Here is a 22,400-nt window from a genome sequence, read left to right on the forward strand (position 1 = left end):
TATCTCCCTTATGGGAAATCTGAGGCATATAAATATAGAATAGGATGGGAAATAGTATTGTTTTTTATTATGGTTGGTTACTTGCCTACCTTAGTCGCTCAGTCATACCTGAGTCTTTGTGATCTTTTGGACTGTAGCCCACCAGGCTCCTCTGTCTGTGGAGTTCTCAGGCAAGAATACCAGAGTGGGTTGCCATTTCCTTCTGCAGGAGATCTTCCTGACCCAGGAATCAAACCCATGTCTCCTGTGTCTCCTGCATTGGAGGAAGATTCTTTACCCACTGAGCCACTGGGGAAGCAAGGCCCTCTTGCCTACTTACTCAGCACTTATAAGTTGAATCTATTCACTTTAGACTTTGATGGATTTGTAGAAATAATTTTCTAAGGGTACACTGTATTCCATTGGCCTTGAACTTAACTAGGAAACTACTCACTCACCTAGTGCACTTCAAGATAGAAATGCGTTTCATTTTCTGTCCTTTCGGTGTTCTAATCAAGCTTTTATCAACTCACTCTCCACCACCCCTCTCTTCTCAATCATAGGCAGTGGACAAAACTTAAATGACAAGAGCTCTCTGTTGTAGATGTATTGGTGATTTGGGGTTGCTTGTTGACTCATAACCTATGAACTTATTCTTCAGTTTCAGCATGTTTGTAGATCAGAGTCCTGAGATTATAGTTTTGAGGGGTCAAAAGGCAAAATAAGCCCAAGGAATGTGAACACATGACTCTTCCTGTTCCAGCATAAGCCCTGGTTCAATTTTTTTTTTTTTTGCTTCCACCTATACAGAGCTTGTTTGATTAATGGATTTATTTAGTTCCTGGAACCTGTCTTAGCAGAATTTACTTCAAGCTTTCAACTTTGTGCTCTGAAATGAGAAGTTTAACCAGGGTAGCAGTTGATGCATTTCCTTTGCTGTTTGGCTAAGAGCAAGACTGGAAGGTTTTATGACATTGTTCTCAGACTGGCAGGATTTAAACAAACAAGGTTTCCTTGATGTGAGAAAAGGCTGCTTTGTTCTTCCCTGGCAGTTTGTCTGGAGTCAGGCAGTCCAATCATTTCTCATACATCTGGAAGGTACCAAGATCAGTCACTTAATTTGGGTCATAGTTCACTGGACGCTATGATGATTACATCTGAAGATGTGTCTTTGCCCTTTGTGTGAATACCCTTGGTGCCTTTAAGACTGCTGCTACTAGAGACAGAGGAAGACACAGCATTTATGTGGAGTCTTCCTCCCAGGGTTACCACTAACCTTGCCCTACCTGATACCCAGGGGCTTCCCAGGTGGAACTAGTAGCAAAGAGCCTGCCTGCCAGTGCAGGGGACATAGACACACAGGTTTCACCCCTGGGTCAGGAGGATCCCTGGAGAAGGGAGTAACCACCCACTCCAGTGTTCTTTCCTGGAGAGTCCCATGGACAGAGGAGCCTGGTGGGCTACGGTCCATAGAGTGGCAAAGAGGCAGATGCGACGGAAGCGACTCAACACGCACGCATGCATCTGAAACCCATTATTTCTAGGTTTGGCCTTGTTTCTTAGCTTTTGTCTCTCTGGTCGCCTAAAATCTGCATCTTCCTGTTTCTCCCCCTACTTCTACTTACTCCATTCCCTACGCCTACCGTGGTGACTGTCCACTTGATTTTTCATTGTTTTTTTTTAAATTTTAAAATCTTTAATTCTTACATGCTTTCCCAAACATGAACCCCCCTCCCACCTCCCTCCCCATAACATCTCTCTGGGTCATCCCCATGCACCAGCCCCAAGCATGCTGCATCCTGCGTCAGACATAGACTGGCGATTCAATTCTTACATGATAGTATACATGTTAGAATGTCATTCTCCCAAATTTATCAGGGCTTCAGGCTCAACTCACATGTGTGTATGCTTAGTCTCTCAGTCATGTCCAGCTCTTGTAACCCCATGGACTGTAGCCCACCAGGCTCCTCTGTCCGTGGGATTCTCCAGGAAAGAATGCTGGCATGGGTTGTCATTCAGTACTTACTTCCCCTTTATTCCTGCCTTTTCCAAGTCTTTTTGTCATCTTAGCTCCATCCCCTCTCCCCTCCAGCCCCACTTCTGACCTCCTCCAAGTTAGTTCATGGCTTCTGTTTACAGCACTCGGCATCATCAAACCAGACATCCCTCCCCGACTGTGACTACTCACTATTTTGGTGTTCACTCCCTATATACCAAGCAGCTTCCCTGACCTCCCTCTGCATAGCTCTCCCTTCACGTGTTCAGGAAGCGACAGCACCATGTCTGAACAGATCTTCTCACCAGAGATGCATTCTCTTGCCTCTAAACCCTTAACCTCTCTAGATGTGTTTTGTCCCAACTTTGTCAGTACTTGTCATACCCTCCTTATATGGAAGGCATTACTTTACACCTCTTGAGACTTTCTCTTCTGTATTTTAAGCTCCTTGCAGGTAGCGGTCATGAGTTTTAACATTAGTATCACCCCAGGACCTCATACTGAAGAGGTTCTATTTGTCTAACAAATGAGTGTATAGTTGGCCCTCTGTGTCTGCAGGTTCTGCATCTGTGGTTGGTTGAATCACCAGATGTGGAACCTGTGGGTATGAGGGATGATAATATTACACCATTTTTTAGAAGGCACATGAGCATCCTTGGGGGTGAATATCAAGGGGTCCTGGTAGCCAGTCCTCCACAGATGCAGTATTTCTCATGATCGGCAATGAAAAAAAGGGGAAATTGATACAAGGAAGACAGCTTAGCATTTGTTAAAGACAGATGAATATAGATTTTTTTTTTTTTAATTCCTGGACCAGAGCCAGGAGGTGATTCATAAAGATGGATATGGAGTGAGGAAGACTTGGAGGAGGGCATTCTTAGTGGCCAGGGATGTCATCTAGACAGCTCAGCCTCAGCAGGTGCTTCTCTTTCCCTGATTACTCATCTGTTGTCTGGATTAGCTTCATTTCTGGGTTCTGTAGCCTGGATTCAGCTGATATTGGAGTCCTCTGATGGCTGGGTGTCTAGGGTCTATGATCAAAGTTGTGTGTGTGTATTATACAAAGGAGTCCTGCTGTAAGGTATCTGGAGAGGAAACCTTATCATTCCCTCCAAACAGCGATATTCACACTGTAAAACTGCCCAAAACAGGTACACAGGTCACACAGGCAGCCATCTCTGCGTCGCTGTAGAGCAATGGTGTTCTCAGTTCTCAGTCGTGTTCTCAGCTGCGTCTAGCTCCTGTGTTCCCATGGACTGGAGCCCACCAGACTCCCCTGTCCATGAAACTTTTCAGGCAAGAACACTAGAGTGGGTTGGCATTTCCTACTCCAGGGGATCTTCCTGACCCAGGGATTGAACCTATGTCACTTGCTGATATAGAACAGAGGCCCTTCAAAACCATCGCTGACTCTGTGGGCAGAGATATACCCACTCCCAGCCCCCAACCTTGAAACCACTGCCGGTTCTATGCCACCCGAGGTTTGGACATCCTGTTAAAAATCCTTTCAGCTGTGGAACGGGTTCCTCTCACAACCTTGGGAATTTTACCACCCTCCTTAAAGGCCATTCTAATTGCTCTGCTCCTCATTTCATCATCTTCTGAACTTAGGTAAATCCTACGAGCCAGGCTCATATATTTCTCCTATCCCTTTGCATAAAGTTTAATGGGCAGGCAAGCTTTGAGCTTTTCATTTTTTTCCCAATGTCTGAAAAGTTGTGATAACAAAAATAATACTGGCTACAAGCTTCTGTGAAATTAATTATTGTAAATGAATGAAGGAGACTGAGCACCTGAGAAGAAAATGGCTCAGAAATTGGAAAGAAAACATTATATTCTGCTACCATCGGTTGGAATTTGGCCCTTTTATTTTCCTCCTGAGCAACATAAGAGCCATTGAGCTCAGAGGACGTGAACATCCTGTACAGGAAATAGATGGTGTGTGGAGGAGGTGAGGGGCCGTCATCCTTTGAATCCTTCAGTGAATTCACTTGAATCCTGTTAGAAAAGCAAGTCAAGGGCTGGAAACAGGCTCTGCTTGGACGACTTCCAACACACTTCACAAAGCTCAGGAAAAGCTCAGCTAAGCCACACACATTTTATGCTTTTCCCGAGGAAAGACTCTGCTTGTTGGTCTCAGGGTTAAGGAGTTTCAGCAAGTTTTTATAGAGATACTAAAAACATTCTCTTCATATTTTCCTCTGTCACTAAAAGGAGCCCAGGGGATAGAATCAATGATGCGGGCACTTAAGTGCCTGCTGGGCCAGTTAGCTTCTGTGAGAGGTGTAGGCGCAGTGACTACATGTTGGCAAGCCCTTAGCCACCTGGCATCTCTGGGTTTATCATAGGTATGTATGTGTATGTGTGTGTGTAAAAATCTCAGTTGAAACATAAGGAAGCTAAAATCAGAAGAGTGGATATGTACATTTCAAGATTCTTTTTTTTAAGCCTTTTATTGAGCTATAACACAGATACTGAAAAGTATATACATCTTAAGTGAACAGCTTAATGAAATTTTGCATTTAATATACACCCATGTAAGACCACTCACATGAAGACATAAATAATTTAGAGTGCCTCAGAAGGTTTCCTCATACATAAAAGGCACCACTTTTTAGTTGTTTAAAGATAAGTCTGAATCTCATTTCAAGATTTCTTACTTGAATCTAGAAAATGCAGAATGAACACCATCTTCATCCATCCCAGAAAATGACTTTCCCGTCAGGACAAAATAAACCCCATATAAATTGTGAAGTATAGAGAGACAGGAAGCTGTTCAGGGATGATGTCACAGTGGTCTCAGAATTGTCAGGAGCTGCTGCTTTTTTTGTTGTACCCCAAAAATATTTTTCAGGAAAAAAACTTAAGCATTTGCTCTGCCTTTCTCAGAGTGATTTGGAATGCTCACTGAAGCAAAAAGGCCCTTTATGAACTGACTGCTTCAGCCTGTCTCTGCTCTGTCACACATCATTGTGTTTATTTCAGAACCTGAGATTTACACTGAGTGAATATTAACAGGGAACAAAACCTGAAGTCATTGCAATTTGCATTTGCCAGTGAGATTTACCTTTATTTGCTAAACTTAAATTGCTTCTTTTCTAGGAAAAAAAAAAATGCACTTTTAGCTTTCTCATGTATACTTCTTTATAGGAGGCTTACTGCTATCTTTAAGACATTCTACCTTGCTCACCAACTTGTAATTTTCTTATTCTTCATTGTTTTCCTATATTGTCCTTTTCCTTAAATTTTAGTCAGAAGAAGTATATATAATTATAGTAAGCAAAGACACTGGAAAGTGGTTAGTGTCAGACAAATACCTAAGAGCACTTCTAGACTTAGAATTTCAGTGTGTTTATTTATTTTTCCAGGTCCTCAGTTTTATTCTAGTAGGACTAGATTGGGGGATCTCTTTCTTTTTTAATCTCATTACATTTCTGATTAGGAATCAAATGATTAAATTAGAGTGAAGATAGGTTTAGAAGTGACTAAAAAAAATTATGCTGATGAAGAAATCTGTGAAGATTTCTTCTTTTAAAGATCTTTAAGAAAAACCATCAGCTCTGTTTAATTTGAGCTGTCACTTACTATCTTCCCGGGGCGGTGGCGGGCGGGGAGGGGGAAGGGAATAAGTTTGTGTTCCACTTTCTGATAGAAAGAGCGTATCACACTTTTGGCGAGGTTATTGATCACTCGACACAGAATAGGATGCTAGGTGCCCAGACAACATATACCTGCTATTTGGGAACTTTGCAAATGCATGCTGCTGCTGCTAAGTCACTTCAGTCGTGTCCGACTCTGTGCGACCCCATAGACAGCAGCCCACCAGGCTCCCCCGTCCCTGGGATTCTCCAGGCAAGAACACTGGTGGAGTGGGTTGCCATAGTGTAAATCAGTTACCGGAATGGAGTAAGTGACCAAGTAGTTTTTCTTCAGGCTGATAAAGCAGCGCCATCTACTGCACACAGGTTTTTTTTTGTGTGTTGGAGAATTCTTCAGTAGAAATTCATTTTTGCAGACCTAAACACAAAGGAAATTGGTTTTCAGTCTGTTATCTTTTAAGATATACATCTGGGTCGATTTATTGAGATACTTGTTTTCCACGTGTATGTGTCTGTATAGTCATATTGAGAACAGTAGTCAAATAATAAGAGTAAAAGGTAAAACAATGTAAAGATGAAAACAGTATGAATATCACGTATTTCTTCTTGATGTCTCTTGATGTGTCTTTTACTCTGAAAATAAGTCTAATGTACCTCCATTTGCCCTTTTATGTCTACTAATGACATAAAAATCAATAGCTACCCGATGCCTTTTTCAGTTGAACCACCGTTCATATTTTATCCTAAGCTGCCCACAAATGAGTCCTTTATTAAATGATTACAGATTTAATAGGCCTCCATTGAATTCTCTTTTCTCTAGTGTTTTTTATTCCTGTCATAACGCTTAATTCTACAATATTTTAAAATAACAACTCCTAATGTTCCTAATGTATTTTGTATTACAACTTCACATAAGCATTTACGTAGAGTATTAACAAGAGCACCTCTTTTTATTAAGTTGGGACCATTAATTATCCTTTCAACCATTTTGGTTTATTTCATCTAATCTATTATAGAACATAAAGTAAGTAAGTGACAGTAGATATGGGGCAATAATGATTATTATTCTTTTCCTCACTACCTATAACTCTTTCAAGGTCTTAACTGATTACTGACCATTCACATCACTCACTCTGTAAACTGAGACGATCGTATCACTTCAGATCTTGAGTCATAGTTAATTTTTCAGCATGCACTCATTTCTTTTCAGTTGTATTTGTATTGGTCATACCACTGTCAATTTATATATTAATGGAATAGCACACAGTCTGGAATTTATAATATTTGACCTTTGTTAGGATTTGATTTTCAAATAGACTGAAATAGAATATAACTTGTTTCTATATCACATGCCAAAGTCATAATTATATAACTGAAACATGTTAAATTTCTAGGCATACAGAAAGCACAGATGGTTTCAGTTTTGTATCCTGATTTGAAGAAAAGCTATTCAGATTCCAAATACTGTCAAAAACTTGATTTTCTCATTCATGCCTATATGTTAAAAGGCTTTTGTTGTATTTATTCCAACTTTACTAATTTAATTAAAAACTGAATGTTTGATATGCTGCGATCTGGAGATCCAGTGATTAAAACAGAAATTTCTTGCCCTGAGTGAGTTCACTTTCTTGCAGAAGAGTGTGGGCAAGGAGCTAGGAACACGAAGTGAACCTGACCCAAATTTTAGTAAATGAGGAGGGGATTTAGGGGGGGAAATCAAGAAGACTTCCTGGAAGAGAGAAACCCTGAATTGAGTCTGCAGAGAAGATAAAGTATTTGTCAGGGAGATAAGCAAGGGAAGAATGCTCCAGGACTGCAGATGGGATTTGCAGAGACACTGAGATGAGAGAGCAGACAGGTGTGGGGAAATTTGTCTGTTCAGCTCTCCTGGGACTCAAGGCTACACATGAAAAAGTTCTGAGAGATGAGACTGGACACATAGGCAGAGATCAGATAATGCAGGGTCTGTCATGCTTTGGGACTTTGTTCTGAACATGTATACTATCGTGTAAGAATTGAATCGCCAGTCCATGTCTGACGTAGGGTGCAGCATGCTTGGGGCTGGTGCATGGGGATGACCCAGAGAGATGTTGTGGGGAGGGAGGTGGGAGGGGGGGTAAAAAAAAATAAAAAATAAAAAATAAATAAAACAGTAAGGAAATGAAAGAGTGAGTGATGGAATTCAAATTGATTAGAAAGATCCATGTAGCAACTCTGTTGAGAAAAGATTGGAGAAGGATACGCCTGGAGGAAGAGGGGTCACTTACAGAGCAGGATAGAAAACAGTCCATGGGAAATGGATAACTGATGATGGGAGAGGGCAAAAGGAAGATGAATTTTGATGGGTCTTTGAAACGCCTAGACTGTGGTTCACCAGGCTCCTCTGTCCGTGGAGTTCTCCAGGCAAGAATACTGGAGGCGGTAGCCATTCCCTTCTCTGGGGGAACATCTTGACCCAGAGACAGAACTTGGGTCTCCCGCATTGCAGACAGATTCTTTACCATCTGAGCCACAGGGAAGCCCTATTATGGTGGTAGAGCTAATTTTATGACCCAGTAAATGTGAAGACTATAGAAGGAGTCCAGGAAAACAGGTTTCCAGCAGGGGAAGAGTTTGGTGGCACCATCCACCAAGATCCAGACAATGCACAGATTAGAGATGAGCAGAGAGGAGAGGAGTTCTTCTATAAATGAGTGAGATACTTCCAAGTGGAGAGATCCAATGGGTGGCTGGTTATAGACATCAGGAGTTTAGAGGAGAGATTGGGATTGGAAATCTTTGTAACTTCTAAGTATGGTGTAGAACATCACTGAAAATAAAATAAATTGGTTCTGTCCTCCAAGACCTTCTTTAATCTATCCATCCCACTGTTCTTATGCTCTGTCCACCCCGCAGAAGACTGGTATGAGCAGTTGTATCCCCTCATCCTTACCCTGAAGGACTGCATGGGAGAAGTGGTGAACCGAGCTAAGCAGTCCCTGACCTTCGTGCTCCTCCAGGAGCTCGCCTACAGCCTGCCCCAGTGTTTGATGCTGACGTTGAGAAGAGACATCGTCTTCAGCCAAGCAGTAGGTGCCTCTTGTTTTTGTGAGCCCAGCACACTGATGGGCTATCGGATAGTATCCTCAGTGGGGAAAGAGATATTCTTATGACAGTCTGCTTTTTATTTTATTTTTTTGGCCATACATACCGCCTGGCCTGTGGGATCCTGGTTCCCTGACCAGGGATCAAACCCATGCCCCCTGCCTTGGAAGCTTGGAGTCTCAATCATTGGACTGCCAGGAAAGTCTAGTAGTTTGCTTTTTAAGGGGTTCCTTTTCTTAAGGTATTGATAGCCAGCTTTTGTTATTCGTAATAGATACCTAGCTGAATAGAAACAACACGTGAGACCATAAATATTTATTTCTGTGAAAAGGTGGCCAAGTCCCTGAAATGTCCATTTTTTCACAGGGCACAGAGTCTTTGAAGGAGAGTCCCTTGTCCCGTCCTCATATTATTCCTGGGGTCTCTGCACCATGTGCTGTGCAGATAGTAGCCAGGACTGGCAAAAGGGATCTGTTTGCAATCCCTTGTTTCTACAGCTCCCTCATGAATTCCTGGACAGGGCCTTATAATAGTCTGTTTTGTTTTTTGTTTTTGTGGTTTATATAGAAGTTTGCCAGGCCATAGTCTTGGATGAAAGTTGGGCTATATCACCTCCGTTGCCTACACCACCCTAGCCCATGGCAACAAGGTTGGCCTCCGTCACAATAGCTGTGCTCTCGCTCCCCTCCTGCCTGCACCCCATGATTGAGTTTTGCAGACATACACCTGGAGGGAAAGAGACAGAAGGCTGTCTTTGTAAACCATCCAGATAAAGGGAATAATTTAACCAAAATATCCCTTGTTCACTATGATTTCATGGATGACCCAGTAGTAAATGGAGCGAAGTGTCAGGCACTTTGCTCTGCCTTACACAAATCTCTCCACTATGTTCTTTCAACGACTCTGTGGAATGAGAACTATTATCTCTATTCTTCATGTGCAAAAATATTTGAGAAAGTTTTGGAAGTGTTAAGTGACTTTTTATTTTACCGCCTGGTCTTTCTCTTTTCACAGTGCTGTCTTTCCCAAACCGTCCTACAGCATGGGTTTAGACATCCATGGTTTAAAAATGGATATATAAATAGTTCCAATTTTGTTTGGAAATTTCTAATGAAGTCTGTGATGTCTCAAAAGCCTTATATTTTTAAATTAAAGCTCACTGACCCCAGGGATTTCTTCAGTGCTTTTCTTTTCTTTTTTCTCCTTTTTTTAGCTTGCTGGATTGGTTTGTGGTTTTATCATCAAATTGCACACAAGTCTGTATGACCCTGGCTTCCTTGAGCAGCTTCACACGGTGGGATTGATAGTACAATATGAGGGACTGCTGAGTACGTACAGTGAGTATTGCTTTAGTCCATGTGAAAATAATATCCCTATTCATAAAGCTATGTGATCCATAGATTCTTCAGGTAAACATAAAAATAAGAGGTCAACCTTTCTTGCATCAAGCATTAGAGAAAGAATATAACTTTCAGTTCTTTATATTCATTCTCCTTGTCCCTGTGCTTTTACCCTCATTATGTTTTGAAAATGGAATTATAGATTACTTCACAGTGGAGTCCTGAGCAGCCATCTGGCTTTTTAAATATAAAAAGCCTTTGCCAACCTAGTTTCAATGACTGGATTTTTAAAGTCCCAAGTCTCTTATGTCTAGAACTGCCCTGTTCAATACATAGGTTGGTGTGGCAGTTGAGCCCTTGAAACATATCTAGGCCAGATCAATAAGTCCTCGACATGCCCACCAGACTTCAAAGACTAGTGGAAAACAGTTTTACATTAATAATTAATGAACAATTAATCATTGTATATTGATTTACAGCTGAAATGCTGTTTGGGATATATTGGGCTAAAGGAAAACAGTATTAAAGGTAATTTCACCTTTAAAATTTTACTCTAAAAATCTGACTTCTAAGGTATTTAAAAGTATGTATGTGGCTCACATTATATTTCTTTTGCACAGGACTGATTCTTATTTAATTACCTCCTCGTTAGGCTTTATCTTTTCAGGGTATTAAATATAAAGAAGCTAGCATGAGCTTAGGTCAGTGATCTTCAACACAACCGTTTCTATTTTCTAGAAATCAAATGTCAGTCCGGCCAAGGGAGAGAGATTTGCACAATACTTTGTGTCATCAAAGAATTAAAGCTTCTCTCTAGCCTTTCAGGAAAGGTATACCTCCTTCCTTCCTTCAAAGGAAATATGGACAGCTGGAGTCTATTGAAACGGTTCTGATTTCACTGATGAAAACCTTCAGACTCAGGCAAATGTCCTTAGAATGGATTCACTGCATTCAGGAACTCATTCACTAAATTGTTAGAACAAATTCTAGCAGGGAGGCGAGTACAAAGTGACATTCTCTTCAAATAGTATGTTTGTAACTAGGTTCCTTTGCCCTTGCTTAGGTGAGGAAATTGGAATGCTGGAGGACATGGCCGTTGGTATTTCGGATTTGAAAAAAGTCGCATTTAAAATAATTGAAGCCACATCCAATGATGTCTTGCCAGTGATAACAGGAAGGCGGTAAGTGGCGCCCATTTCCTAAAGACCAAGCTTTGTTAGATGTTTTTTACTAACCCCTGACAGCAGAGCCAAGGAGAATTAAGATTTGGCTTGGAAATGTTTCTTTTGTTCTCTTTTCCTTTTTTGAATGAGAAATAAATGTAGGTGACATGACAGAGGAAGATACTGAAAAACTCCTATAGGATTCATGGATGTTTATAAATTGCACTATAGTGAAATAAATAGGATAATGTTCCCCCGTGAAATGTGAGGAATTCAACGTAATAGCAAGCATGAGAAAAAACATTTTTCTTTTTATTGCTATCTAGTCTAAAGCTCTGGATGTTTTTACTTTTGCTGGAATCATTTGGTTAATAGTGTCATAATTCTTGAGATGACTTGATATTAAATCTGCTAAAAGCAGCAACATTTTAGAAAAGATGTATTTCTATGTCAGGGACATATGCCACCATTTTTCTTAATTATTTTTGACAATTCACTGTCAGACTGAGATTTCCAAGAACAGTTTTAAATAAATAGCTTTGAAGGTCATTGTATGATGGGCAAAATATCAAATAATTAAGAAAAATGATGGTGTATAGAATAGACCTCCAATAGAAGAATTAACATCCTATGGATAAATTATTTCAGTCAGAAGTCCTCGAAATTTTAACCATTCTGGCATTAGCACTTTTAAATGCTGCATGAAGATACTTGAAATTTAAAGCTTTCTCAAATTAGAGTGAAAAAAAAAAAAAAAAGAATTTTCTAAAGAGAGCCTTTTTCATGCCAGAGAGAAATGAAGAACTTAGGTATAAAATATAAAAATTCAAACTAAACTTGTTTTCTTTCTCTAATAAACAGATAATTATTTAAACTTTTGTGTAAAGAATGCCCAGAAATCCATGGTTGATTGAAAGGTAACTCTTATATATAAAGAAAAACCACATCCCATTAAAACTAAGTTTCTCAACTGCAGCCTAATGCTTAATTTGCCATTCATTGGAAGAAAAAGGAATAAAATTGCTCATATACATGCCTAGAAAACAGTGCCACCTTGTATTACTATGAAGATTATTAGCAAAGAAGTGGGAAACTGATACTTTTATCACAATTTATAACCGAAGCTTACCAGGCCATTTGCTATAGGCAGAGTGCAGATGTTTTTTTTCTGAGGGAGTTCTTTAGACTGTCTCTAAATTCAAAAGCTATCATATGGATGGGAATGAAACTGGAATGGCAAAGTGAGCAGCTTGGCAATTTTTTTCTCCAGAAAGCGACATTATAATTGGACAGAATTTTCTAAAGCAACCATCTTACGACTAAGAACTAAATTTGTGCACAAATTTAGAAGTCCTTATTCGTGAAAAACTGGTGTACATTGGATAAGGCAGTAGGAGTTTGTGGCATTTTTGTCGAGTTGCTCCCATCATTCCCAGCTCTGTCAGCACAGTTTTGTGAGGGCAAAGCAGGCCATAAAATCCGGCAGTCTCCTGCCAGAGGGGGCTGACTTAGTTTGGACCAGAGAAGAAAAAGAATTAAGCACACTCTTGAAAAGTTGTTAAAAACAATGGTGACTAGATAACCATTCACAATAGCATCAAATAGAATAACTACATCAGACTAAATTTAATAAAGCACTCTAAGAAATGGCAACCCACTCCAGTATTCTTGCCTGGAAAATCCCATGGACAGGGGAGCCTGGTGGATTGCAGTCCATGGGGTTTCGGGGAGTCGGACACGACTGAGCACGCACACCAGACCTGATGGCTAAGTTGGTAAAGAATCCTCCTGCAGTGCAGGAGACCCCGGTTTGATTACTGGGCGGGGAAGATCCACTGGAAGAGGGATAGGCTACCCACTCCAGTATTCTTAGGCTTCCCTTGTGGCTCAGCTGATAAAAAATCTGCTGCAATGCGCGAGACCTGGGTTCGATCTCTGGGTTGGAAAGATCCCCTGGAGAAGGGAAAGGCTACCCACTCCAGTATTCTAGCCTGGAGAATTGCACTGACTATATAATCCATGAAGTTGCAAAGAGGTGGACATGACTGAGCAACTTTGACGAAGAATTGGAAACAGAACATGCAAAATAATGCTTGGAGAAAATATGATCCAATAAATGAAAAGACAGTCCATGTTCACGGACCTGTAATCCTCATTCATTATTGGTGGTAATGCCGCTTTGGAAACAATTTGGCAGTTGCTGAAAAAGTTAACCTAAAATTGCTATGTGACTCATCAGTATATTCCCAAGGGGAAATGTCCACACAAAACTAGTAGTATTTTTCAGAACACAAGTAGCCAAAATCGTGAAGTAATCAAGTGTTCATCAACTTGAATGCACAGACAAAATGTGGTATACCTAAGCAACAGAACACTATTCAGCATGCTACTAACGCATGCTGTGATACACGTGACTGAAAAATGATGCTAAATGAGAAAAGCCAGACACAAAGGACTATGTGTTGCATGATTCTTTTTATATGAAACCTGTAGAAAAGTAAGATCTGTAGAGACATAGAAATACATCACTTGTTTCTTGGGGCTGACTATGGGGTTGGGGTTTGAATGCAAACAGTCAAAGGAGATTTTTTTTAAGGCAGTGGAAATGTTCTGAAAGTGAATTATGGTCGTGATTGCACAACTCTATAAATCTGCGAAAACTCTGAGTTATATACTTAAAACAATGAGCTTATGTCAATTATATTTTAATGGAGTGGCAAAACATAGGCAGAACACTCTGACATAAATCGCAGCAATGTTTGTTTGGATCCGTCTCTGAGTGCAGTGGAAATAAACGCAAAAATAAACAAATGGGATCTAATTAAACTCAAAAGCCTTTACTCAGCAAAGGAAACCGTAAACAAAACCAGAAGACTACCAATGGGATGGGAGAAAATGATGCAACTGACAGGGGATTAATTTCCAAAATATACAAACAGCTTATACAGCTCAATATAAAACACACTCAAAAATGACTTGATCAAAAAAAAAAAGAATGTACAATAGACCTAAATAGGCATTTCTCCAAAGAAGACATACATTTGGCCAACAGACACATGAAAAGACGTTCAACATTGCTAATTATTTTGTTGCTCAGTCACTAAGTTGTGTCCAACTCTTTGCAACCCCATGGACTACAGTGTGCCAGGCTTCCCTGTCCTTCACCATAATTGCTAATTATTAGAGAAATGCAAATCAAAACTACCAAGAGGTGTCCCCTCACACCAGTCAGAACCGCCACCATCAAAAACTAAAAATAGTAAACACTGGAGAGGTTTGTGGCGAAATAGGAACCCTCCTACACTGTTGGTGGGAACGTTAGTTGGAAAATGGTATGAAGGTTTCTTAAAAACGAAAAATAAAGTTAACATATGATCCAACAATCCCACCCCTAGGGAAAACAAAAATGGTAATTCAAAAAGATTCATACACCCTGATGTTTGTAGCAGCACTATTTACAAAAGCCAAGACATGAAAGCAACTTACATGCCCAATGAAAGATGAATGGATAAAGACTGAGGTGTGTATGTATATACATATATACACACATATGTCCAACATGGAATATGACTCAGCCATAAAAGAGAATGAAATAATGCCATTGGCAGCAGCATAGATGGGCCTAGAGATTATCATACTAAGTGAAGCAAGTCATGCAAAGACAAGCGTCATATGATATCACTATATGCAGGATCGAAAAATAATACAATGTACTCATTTAAAAAGCATAAGTAGAAGGCAAACATGGTTACTAAAGGGGAAAGTAAAAGTGTTAGTTGCTCAGTCGTGTTCGACTTTTTGTGACCCAGTGGACTGTAGCCCACCAGGCTCCTCTCCTCTGTCCATGGAGTTCTCTAGGCAAGAATACTAGAGTGGGTTGCCATTGCTTTCTCTAGGTGATCTTCCTGACACAGGAATTGAACCTGTGTCTCCTGCATTTCAGGTAGATTCTCTACCATCTGAGCCACCAGGGCAAGTGGCTTCCCACTCCAGTATTCTTGGGGTTTCCCTGGTGGCTCAGATGATGAAGAATCTGCCTGAAATGCAGGAGACCCAGGTTCGATCCCTGGGTTGGGAAGATCCGCTGAAGAAGGGAATGGCTACCACACCAAAGGAGAATGGGAGGATAAATTAGGAGTATGGGATTAGCAGATACACAATACTATGGGTTTTTTTTTTGTTTGTTTGTTTTATTTTTTTTTATTTTTTTCAGTTTTTTAAATTTTAAAATCTTTAATTCTTACATGCATTCCCAAACATGAACCCCCCTCCCACCTCCCTCCCCATAACATCTCTCTGGGTCATCCCCATGCACCAGCCCCAAGCATGCTGCATCCTGTGTCAGACATAGATTGGCGATTCAATTCTTACATGATAGTATACATGTTAGAATGTCATTCTCCCAAATCATCCCACCCTCTCCCTCTCCCTCTGAGTCCAAAAGTCCGTTATACACATCTGTGTCTCTTTCCCTGTCTTGCATACAGGGTCGTCATTGCGATCTTCCTAAATTCCATATATATGTGTTAGTATACTGTATTGGTGTTTTTCTTTCTGGCTTACTTCACTCTGTATAATCGGCTCCAGTCTCATCCATCTCATCAGAACTGATTCAAATGAATTCTTTTTTACGGCTGAGTAATACTCCATTGTGTATATGTACCACAGCTTTCTCATCCATTCATCTGCTGATGGACATCTAGGTTGTTTCCATGTCCTGGCTATTATAAACAGTGCTGCGATGAACATTGGGGTACATGTGTCTCTTTCCATTCTGGTTTCCTCGGTGTGTATGCCCAGCAGTGGGATTGCTGGGTCATAAGGTAGTTCTATTTGCAATTTTTTTAAGGAATCTCCACACTGTTCTCCATAGTGGCTGTACTAGTTTGCATTCCCACCAACAGTGTAGGAGGGTTCCCTTTTCTCCAAGACAATACTATGTTTAAAATAGATAAACAAGGACCTACTTAATAGTACAGTGAACTATATTCAAAACCTTATAATAACCTATAATGGAGAAGAATCTGAAAAGATGTGTGTGTGTGTAACTGTATCACTTTGCTATACATCTGAAACTAACACAACATTGTAAATCAAGTATGCTTCAATTTTAAAAAAGCTATCATAAAGTGTATAATGTTTCACCTTCAGAGCAATCTATAAATTTGCAGAGCAGACTTTACCCATTGAATCGTCTCATATTCCAGAAAATTTTGGAATGAGTAAATATCAGCTGTCTATTAGCCAGTCTATTGTAAAGAACACTGAAAGCAATTTTAAAAAGAAAAATAAAATGTCTATCCATCTGAGGGTAGTGCTAACATCCTTGCTCGCTGAATGGATGGTATTTCCCAGTTCTCTCGTTCAAAGCTGAGGTGAAAAACTCTGGCAGTCGAGGATTCAGAGTAAGCATCAGTATTATTATACTAGAGAAACTGAAAAGATTTTCACAGAGACCCGCCAATTCTCCTGTTCTTCCGTACGCCATATACGTATTACAACACTAGCGCTCTGTATGGTTCAGGAAACACAGACTTTCCTTAATTCCAGGTGAAACTTGGCATTTCTTTGCTCAGTTCGCACTGGATCAAAAGATACTACATTTCAGAATATATAAGCCTCTATTCTTCTTGACCTTATTTTGTGAATCCTAACTTAAATCTTCAACACTAAACATTAGGGGTAATTTTTAATGGAAATTTCCAATGAAAAAATGCTCCCATGATAATGTGGAGAAATGATCAGGAATCACCAAAGGTTACATCTTAAATAATAAAACTATTGCATTTCCATCAGTCTATCACAAACAGTTAGGCTGTGCTAAAAATGTTATAAATGATTTTGTTCATTAGTTTCACTTTATTGGAAATCCGTTATTGCTTTTCTTATCACTGAAACTTGGTTTTAAAATAATTAAATCAAGAAAACAAATATTGACGCTCTTATGCACATGGTATATGAACATGCGCTAAATGTTCTTCCTTTCCTAAAACAACTCAGAGTAAGAGAAGTAAATGTGAACACTTCTTTATGCCAAGTCATTTAATAGTAAAGTGAATGAAATGATTATCAAATGAATTAGTAGTAGAAAATAAGCAAATAGCAGCCAAAAACCCGAATCAGTGCTTTATTCCAGCTGTTTTGTTGTTTCTTTTCAATGACTCTAAAGTAGTAAAATTGAGTGAAATACAGCAGCGCTGCGTCTCTTTGTCCCCCTCTCTCCAGTGAACACTACGTGGTGGAGGTGAAGGTTCCAGCAAGAATGTTTGAGTCACTGCCTCTGCAGATTAAAGAAGGACAGTTGCTTCACGTGCATCCAGTACTTTTTAACGTTGGGATCAATGAACAGCAAACTCTTGCTGAGAGGTAAGGTTCAGATATAAGATCAGTTCTTTTTTTTTTTTTTTAATGTTATGAATATGCTGAGTAATTCCACATGTTCCTGTACATAGACACTGGATTCATGGGTAACATTTCCCTTTCATCCACACTAAGTTACTTGATATAGCAGACAGAATTATTCATATTTAAGGATTCCTGGCTCATATCAAATTTAAATGTTATAAAATAATAAGGAAAATATTGGTGTCAATACCAAAATATTCACATGGGTTAGCTTTCTTCATGTTTCCAAATACCTATGTGTGTGTGTCTCAAATTTTAGAATTGTTTTATGCTCACATGTATTTCACCATTGTAAACTCTACTAATTGTGTCAAAATTTTCTGGACCTAAAACATATTATCCTTTCCTTTGTTTTATTTAATAAAATAATTGTTACTGGAGGATGCCAACACATCCTTTCATAATAGTTAACTCAGTTAAATGACAGATGATTTTATGTGAGTTCATAAGTAATTGTAACAAACCATTTTTTAGCAGATAAAGGAATTAACTTTAGCATCTCATATGGTTCACATGTAGAGATTATCAAGAACAGGTAAGAGATAAGGTTCACAGAATACATTTTTAAAAGATTCTCTAAAACTTCTTAGAGAAAGAAGTTACTGTCTAGCTGTAAAGCCTGGCTGAAAAAGCTCCCCAAAGCTAAACTTTTGGAGAATATTTAAAATGCTTCCTTATCTATAGTTTAGTCTCTATATATATCTCCCACTGCTGCTGCTAAGTCACTTCAGTCGTGTCCAACTCTGTGCGACCCCATAGACGGCAGCCCACCAGGCTCCCCCATCCCTGTGATTCTCCAGGTTAGAACACTTGAGAAGGTTGCCATTTCCTTCTCCAATGCATAAAGTGAAAAGTGAAAGGGCAGTCACTCAGTCGTGTCCGACTCTTCACGACCCCATGGACTGCAGCCTACCAGGCTCCTCCGTCCATTGGATTTTCCAGGCAAGAGTACTGGAGTGGGGTGCCATTGCCCTCTCCATATATCTCCTACCCCCATAGTTAGCTAGTGTGTTCTTTGCCATGATTGTTAAGAATGTTTTAATCCTTTACTGTTGTTTTTTAACTAAACTGAAAAACCACTCCATTTATAGTCCTCTTGAGAAGAGAGCAGAAGAGCACCAGTACAGAGGCTGGCATCCTTCATGGTGTGGACCGAAAAAAATAGTTCACAGAAGTGAGCTCGTCCCTGGGAGAGTGGAGGGCCCTACGTGTGCCTGCAGCAGTGTGTTTAAGGCTATATGCAGCTCAGTGTCTGGTCCTGGTCTTCTAGACCTCTCCTCAAGCTATCATTAGTGAAGAGGAAGATTGGAGGGATAAAAAGAGAGGGAAGAATTTCTGTGTCTTTAGAGATACAGCTCTGCAGAAATGGAGAAACTAACTTGGACAGAGTGTCAGTTATGCAGAGGCATGGGGTTAGTGTTTTAGATTTATTTCATTCAGGTTCACATACAATGATTGTAAGAATATTTTGGTATGTCAAAAAAGATTGATGGAATCAGGGCCAGTGGAAATTGGAATATGTTAGCGATCACCATTATGCAATGTTGTTTCAAAAAACAGACTCCTCCCTTGCAAAACTGTTACCATCTATTTAAAAAATAAAGATAAAAAAGTTACTTTGGGGTCCTGTTTTATAAACCATAATTATTCTCTTTTTTCTATATTTAGGTTTGGAGATGTCTCTTTGCAAGAAAGTATTAATCAGGAAAATTTTGAACTCCTTAAAGAGTATTACACAGTATTTATGGAAAAGATGCCTCCTGATTGTAAGTATGCAAGTTACCAAAAAAAAAAAACAAAACCCCACAACAATAATAATTTCTTGATTAATAATTCTTTGGGAGAGGAAAGGTCAATGGAAGAAAAAAGCATGGGGTGGGAATGTGAGAGTGATTTTGAAATTGTTTGCGCCAAAGAGACTGATTGCAAAGGTGGCCTCTCAGACACCTGCCTCGTTATTCTGATTGCATTCAAGTGTGTCCTGCTGCTCATATTAGGACATTAATTTCAGTGCCCTGGGAAAGTGCCAGAAGTTAAAAATAAGGAATTCATAATTAGAAATCTCAATTGAATCCAACAGAAATTTTGTAGGATTTGTAACTACATAAAAGACTTTAATACAGATTTAGGTTTCTGGTGTATAGTCTACATCAGATATATCTCTAGCATGTATATGTGAGTGTATTGTTCTTCAGTTGCTCAAGTTGTGTCCGACTCTTTTCGACTCCATGGACTGCAGCACACCAGGCTTCCCTGCCCTTCACCATCTCCTGGAGCTTGCTCAAACTCATGTCCATTGAGTCGGTGATGCCATCCAACCATTTTATCCTCTGTTGTCCCCTTCTCCTCCTGCCTTCTATCTTTCCCAGCATCAGGATCTATGTGTGTGAATGTTTATATATATTCCTATATATACAAATCAGAACATAAATTTTACAAGTAATTAAAAGTGATATAAATTAAGGCACAAATTATTGAACATGCTTATTGCAACGTTTATGTGAACATGTTGGGGTATAAGTCTATAGAAATATGTTTTACATTTTGTCTTCTGCTTTGTTTTGGGCCATTGTTCAGTACTGCCATCTTTTTGAGCAATCCAAAATCACAGATTCAAGAATGTATTTGGAGCTCTTCCATAAGTACTATACGTAAATAAGTTGAGATACTTAGATAGTCACAATAAGAAACTAGGTTTTAATAAAGTGGGAAATATCGTTACCAAAAGCTGTAATTAAAGTCTGCCTGTCATCTATCTGCTGGCAATTTGTTCACTGATCTGTATTCTGATACTTAGTTTGAAATAGCTTAGGTAGCAGAGTATTTAGGTCTCTTTATAACACAGTGATTTTACTTCAGAATATTATACTGGCATAAGCACATCCATGTATGTATCATTAGAAAATTTTACTGCTGTTTTTATGTTTTATTTCACATAAGATATTTTTAATGCCAAAATGAAATTAAGTGCAGAGGGATTCTTTGGCAGTCAGCATACTTATGAATTTCAGATTTGTAAATTACTTGGAAGGTTAATAATATAAATCACACTATCTTGCTTTAGTAATTACTGGGAAAAGTTTATTATAACTTGGATGTTGCTGGATAATTCTCTCACAGTTACTTGTAATTTGGAAGTCATTCCCAGAATTTTTATAGACAACTTGATTTCTATTTATAGGGGTCCTTTCAAAGTGAGATCCCTGTACCTGCAGCATCAGTATCACCTGGGAATTTGTTATCAATGCAAATACTCAGGCCCCTCTGCAGCTCTATTGCGCTTGCCCTGCAATCTGTTTTAATAAGGCTTCCAGATGATTTCTGACCCATACTAATGTTTGAGAACCAATGCTATACCATCTCTACTCAAAACACACATTATATTAAAAAGTAGGTTGTTGATGAAGTCTTTGAAAGATTTTAATACATAAACAACTATGCACTCCAAAAAAGAAATATGTATAAATAATTGTTGAAGTATTTCTCAGATAGGAAATACAAAGTAATCCCTACATTCAAGTCATTTAAACTCTTCATGGGAGTGTAAGCTTTAAAAATTTGAAGAACATGAGATCTCATATAATGTATTGCTAATTAAAAGAACAGTTTTAGAAACATATAAGTATATTTCATGCTTGAAAACAGGCTGGACTTTTGCATCAAATCAGTTTTATTTCATTAGTTGAAATAAATTGTCTTAACATACTGAATTTTTCTGATATTTTGTTTCCTGTTACGTCAGCATATTTTTGAGACAGCACTACATACATTTGGTGCAGAATGAAGGTGTGCCATGACTGTGGTTATTTTTCGTAACAAAAGTCTGAACCATAGCTATGAAATTATACTGACATATATAGGATTATTCCTCATGCAGAAATATTGTAACCCAAAGCATCACTGGATTGCACTCCATTCAAGGAAGAACCAAAAAGCTTTATTAAGAGTGGGAATAAAGGTTAGACTATTTGTTAAGGAGGAAATAATTTCTTTGTGGGATCATATACCTAATCCATATAATCTACTATTTTTCTTTCATAGTGAAATCAAGGGATAATTTGTAGTAGTGTAAAAAGGATAAGTTAACCTCTAACCATATTACTTTCACTTATTCATCCATTTTGGATATCCTATCCATCAATTTACTTACCATGGTTTTTTTTTATTATTTATGAACTAGTCAAATTCTATTAGTTCAGAAAACGAAGATCATGGCATCTGGTCCCATCACTTCATGGGAAATAGATGGGGAAACTGTGGAAACAGTGGCAGACTTTATTTTTTTGGGCTCCAAAATCACTGCAGATGGTGACTGCAGCCGTGAAATTCAAAGACGCTTACTCCCTGGAAGAAAAGTTATGACCAACCTAGATAGCATATTCAAAAGCAGAGACATTATTTTGCCGACTAAGGTCCGTCTGGTCAAGGCTGTGGTTTTCCCAGTAGTCATGTATGGATGTGAGAGTTGGACTGTGAAGAAGGCTGAGTGCCAAAGAATTGATGCTTTTGAACTGTGGTGTTGGAGAAGACTCTTGAGAGACCCTTGGACTGCAAGGAGATCCAACCAGTCCATTCTAAAGGAGATCAGTCCTGGGTGTTCTTTGGAAGGAGTGATGCTAAAGCTGAAACTCCAGTACTTTGGCCACCTCATGTGAAGAGTTGACTCATTGGAAAAGACTCTGATGCTGGGAGGGATTGGGGGCAGGAGGAGAAAGGGACGACCAAGGATGAGATGGCTGGATGGCATCACGGACTCGATGGACGCGAGTCTGAGTGAACTCCGGGAGTTGGTGATGGACAGGGAGGCCTGGCGTGCTGCGATTCATGGGGTCGC

The 22,400-nt window shown here is 39.3% G+C and overlaps 1 protein-coding gene across 16 annotated transcripts in view; it reads left to right on the plus strand.

The window, feature by feature from the left end:
• INPP4B (inositol polyphosphate-4-phosphatase type II B) overlaps positions 1-22,400 on the plus strand; it is an 887,198-nt gene that overhangs the window by 781,160 nt on the left and 83,638 nt on the right. For all 16 annotated transcript variants that reach the window (XM_015101375.4, XM_042234315.2, XM_060400642.1 and 13 more), the window contains 5 exons: positions 8,470-8,642; positions 9,872-9,995; positions 11,062-11,179; positions 17,387-17,527; positions 19,235-19,332. In XM_015101375.4, the coding sequence (XP_014956861.3) occupies positions 8,470-8,642; positions 9,872-9,995; positions 11,062-11,179; positions 17,387-17,527; positions 19,235-19,332 (654 nt within the window). The remainder of the gene's footprint in view (positions 1-8,469; positions 8,643-9,871; positions 9,996-11,061; positions 11,180-17,386; positions 17,528-19,234; positions 19,333-22,400) is intronic.

This window comes from Ovis aries, chromosome 17, assembly GCF_016772045.2.
Source record: "Ovis aries strain OAR_USU_Benz2616 breed Rambouillet chromosome 17, ARS-UI_Ramb_v3.0, whole genome shotgun sequence".
Lineage (NCBI taxonomy): Eukaryota > Metazoa > Chordata > Mammalia > Artiodactyla > Bovidae > Ovis > Ovis aries.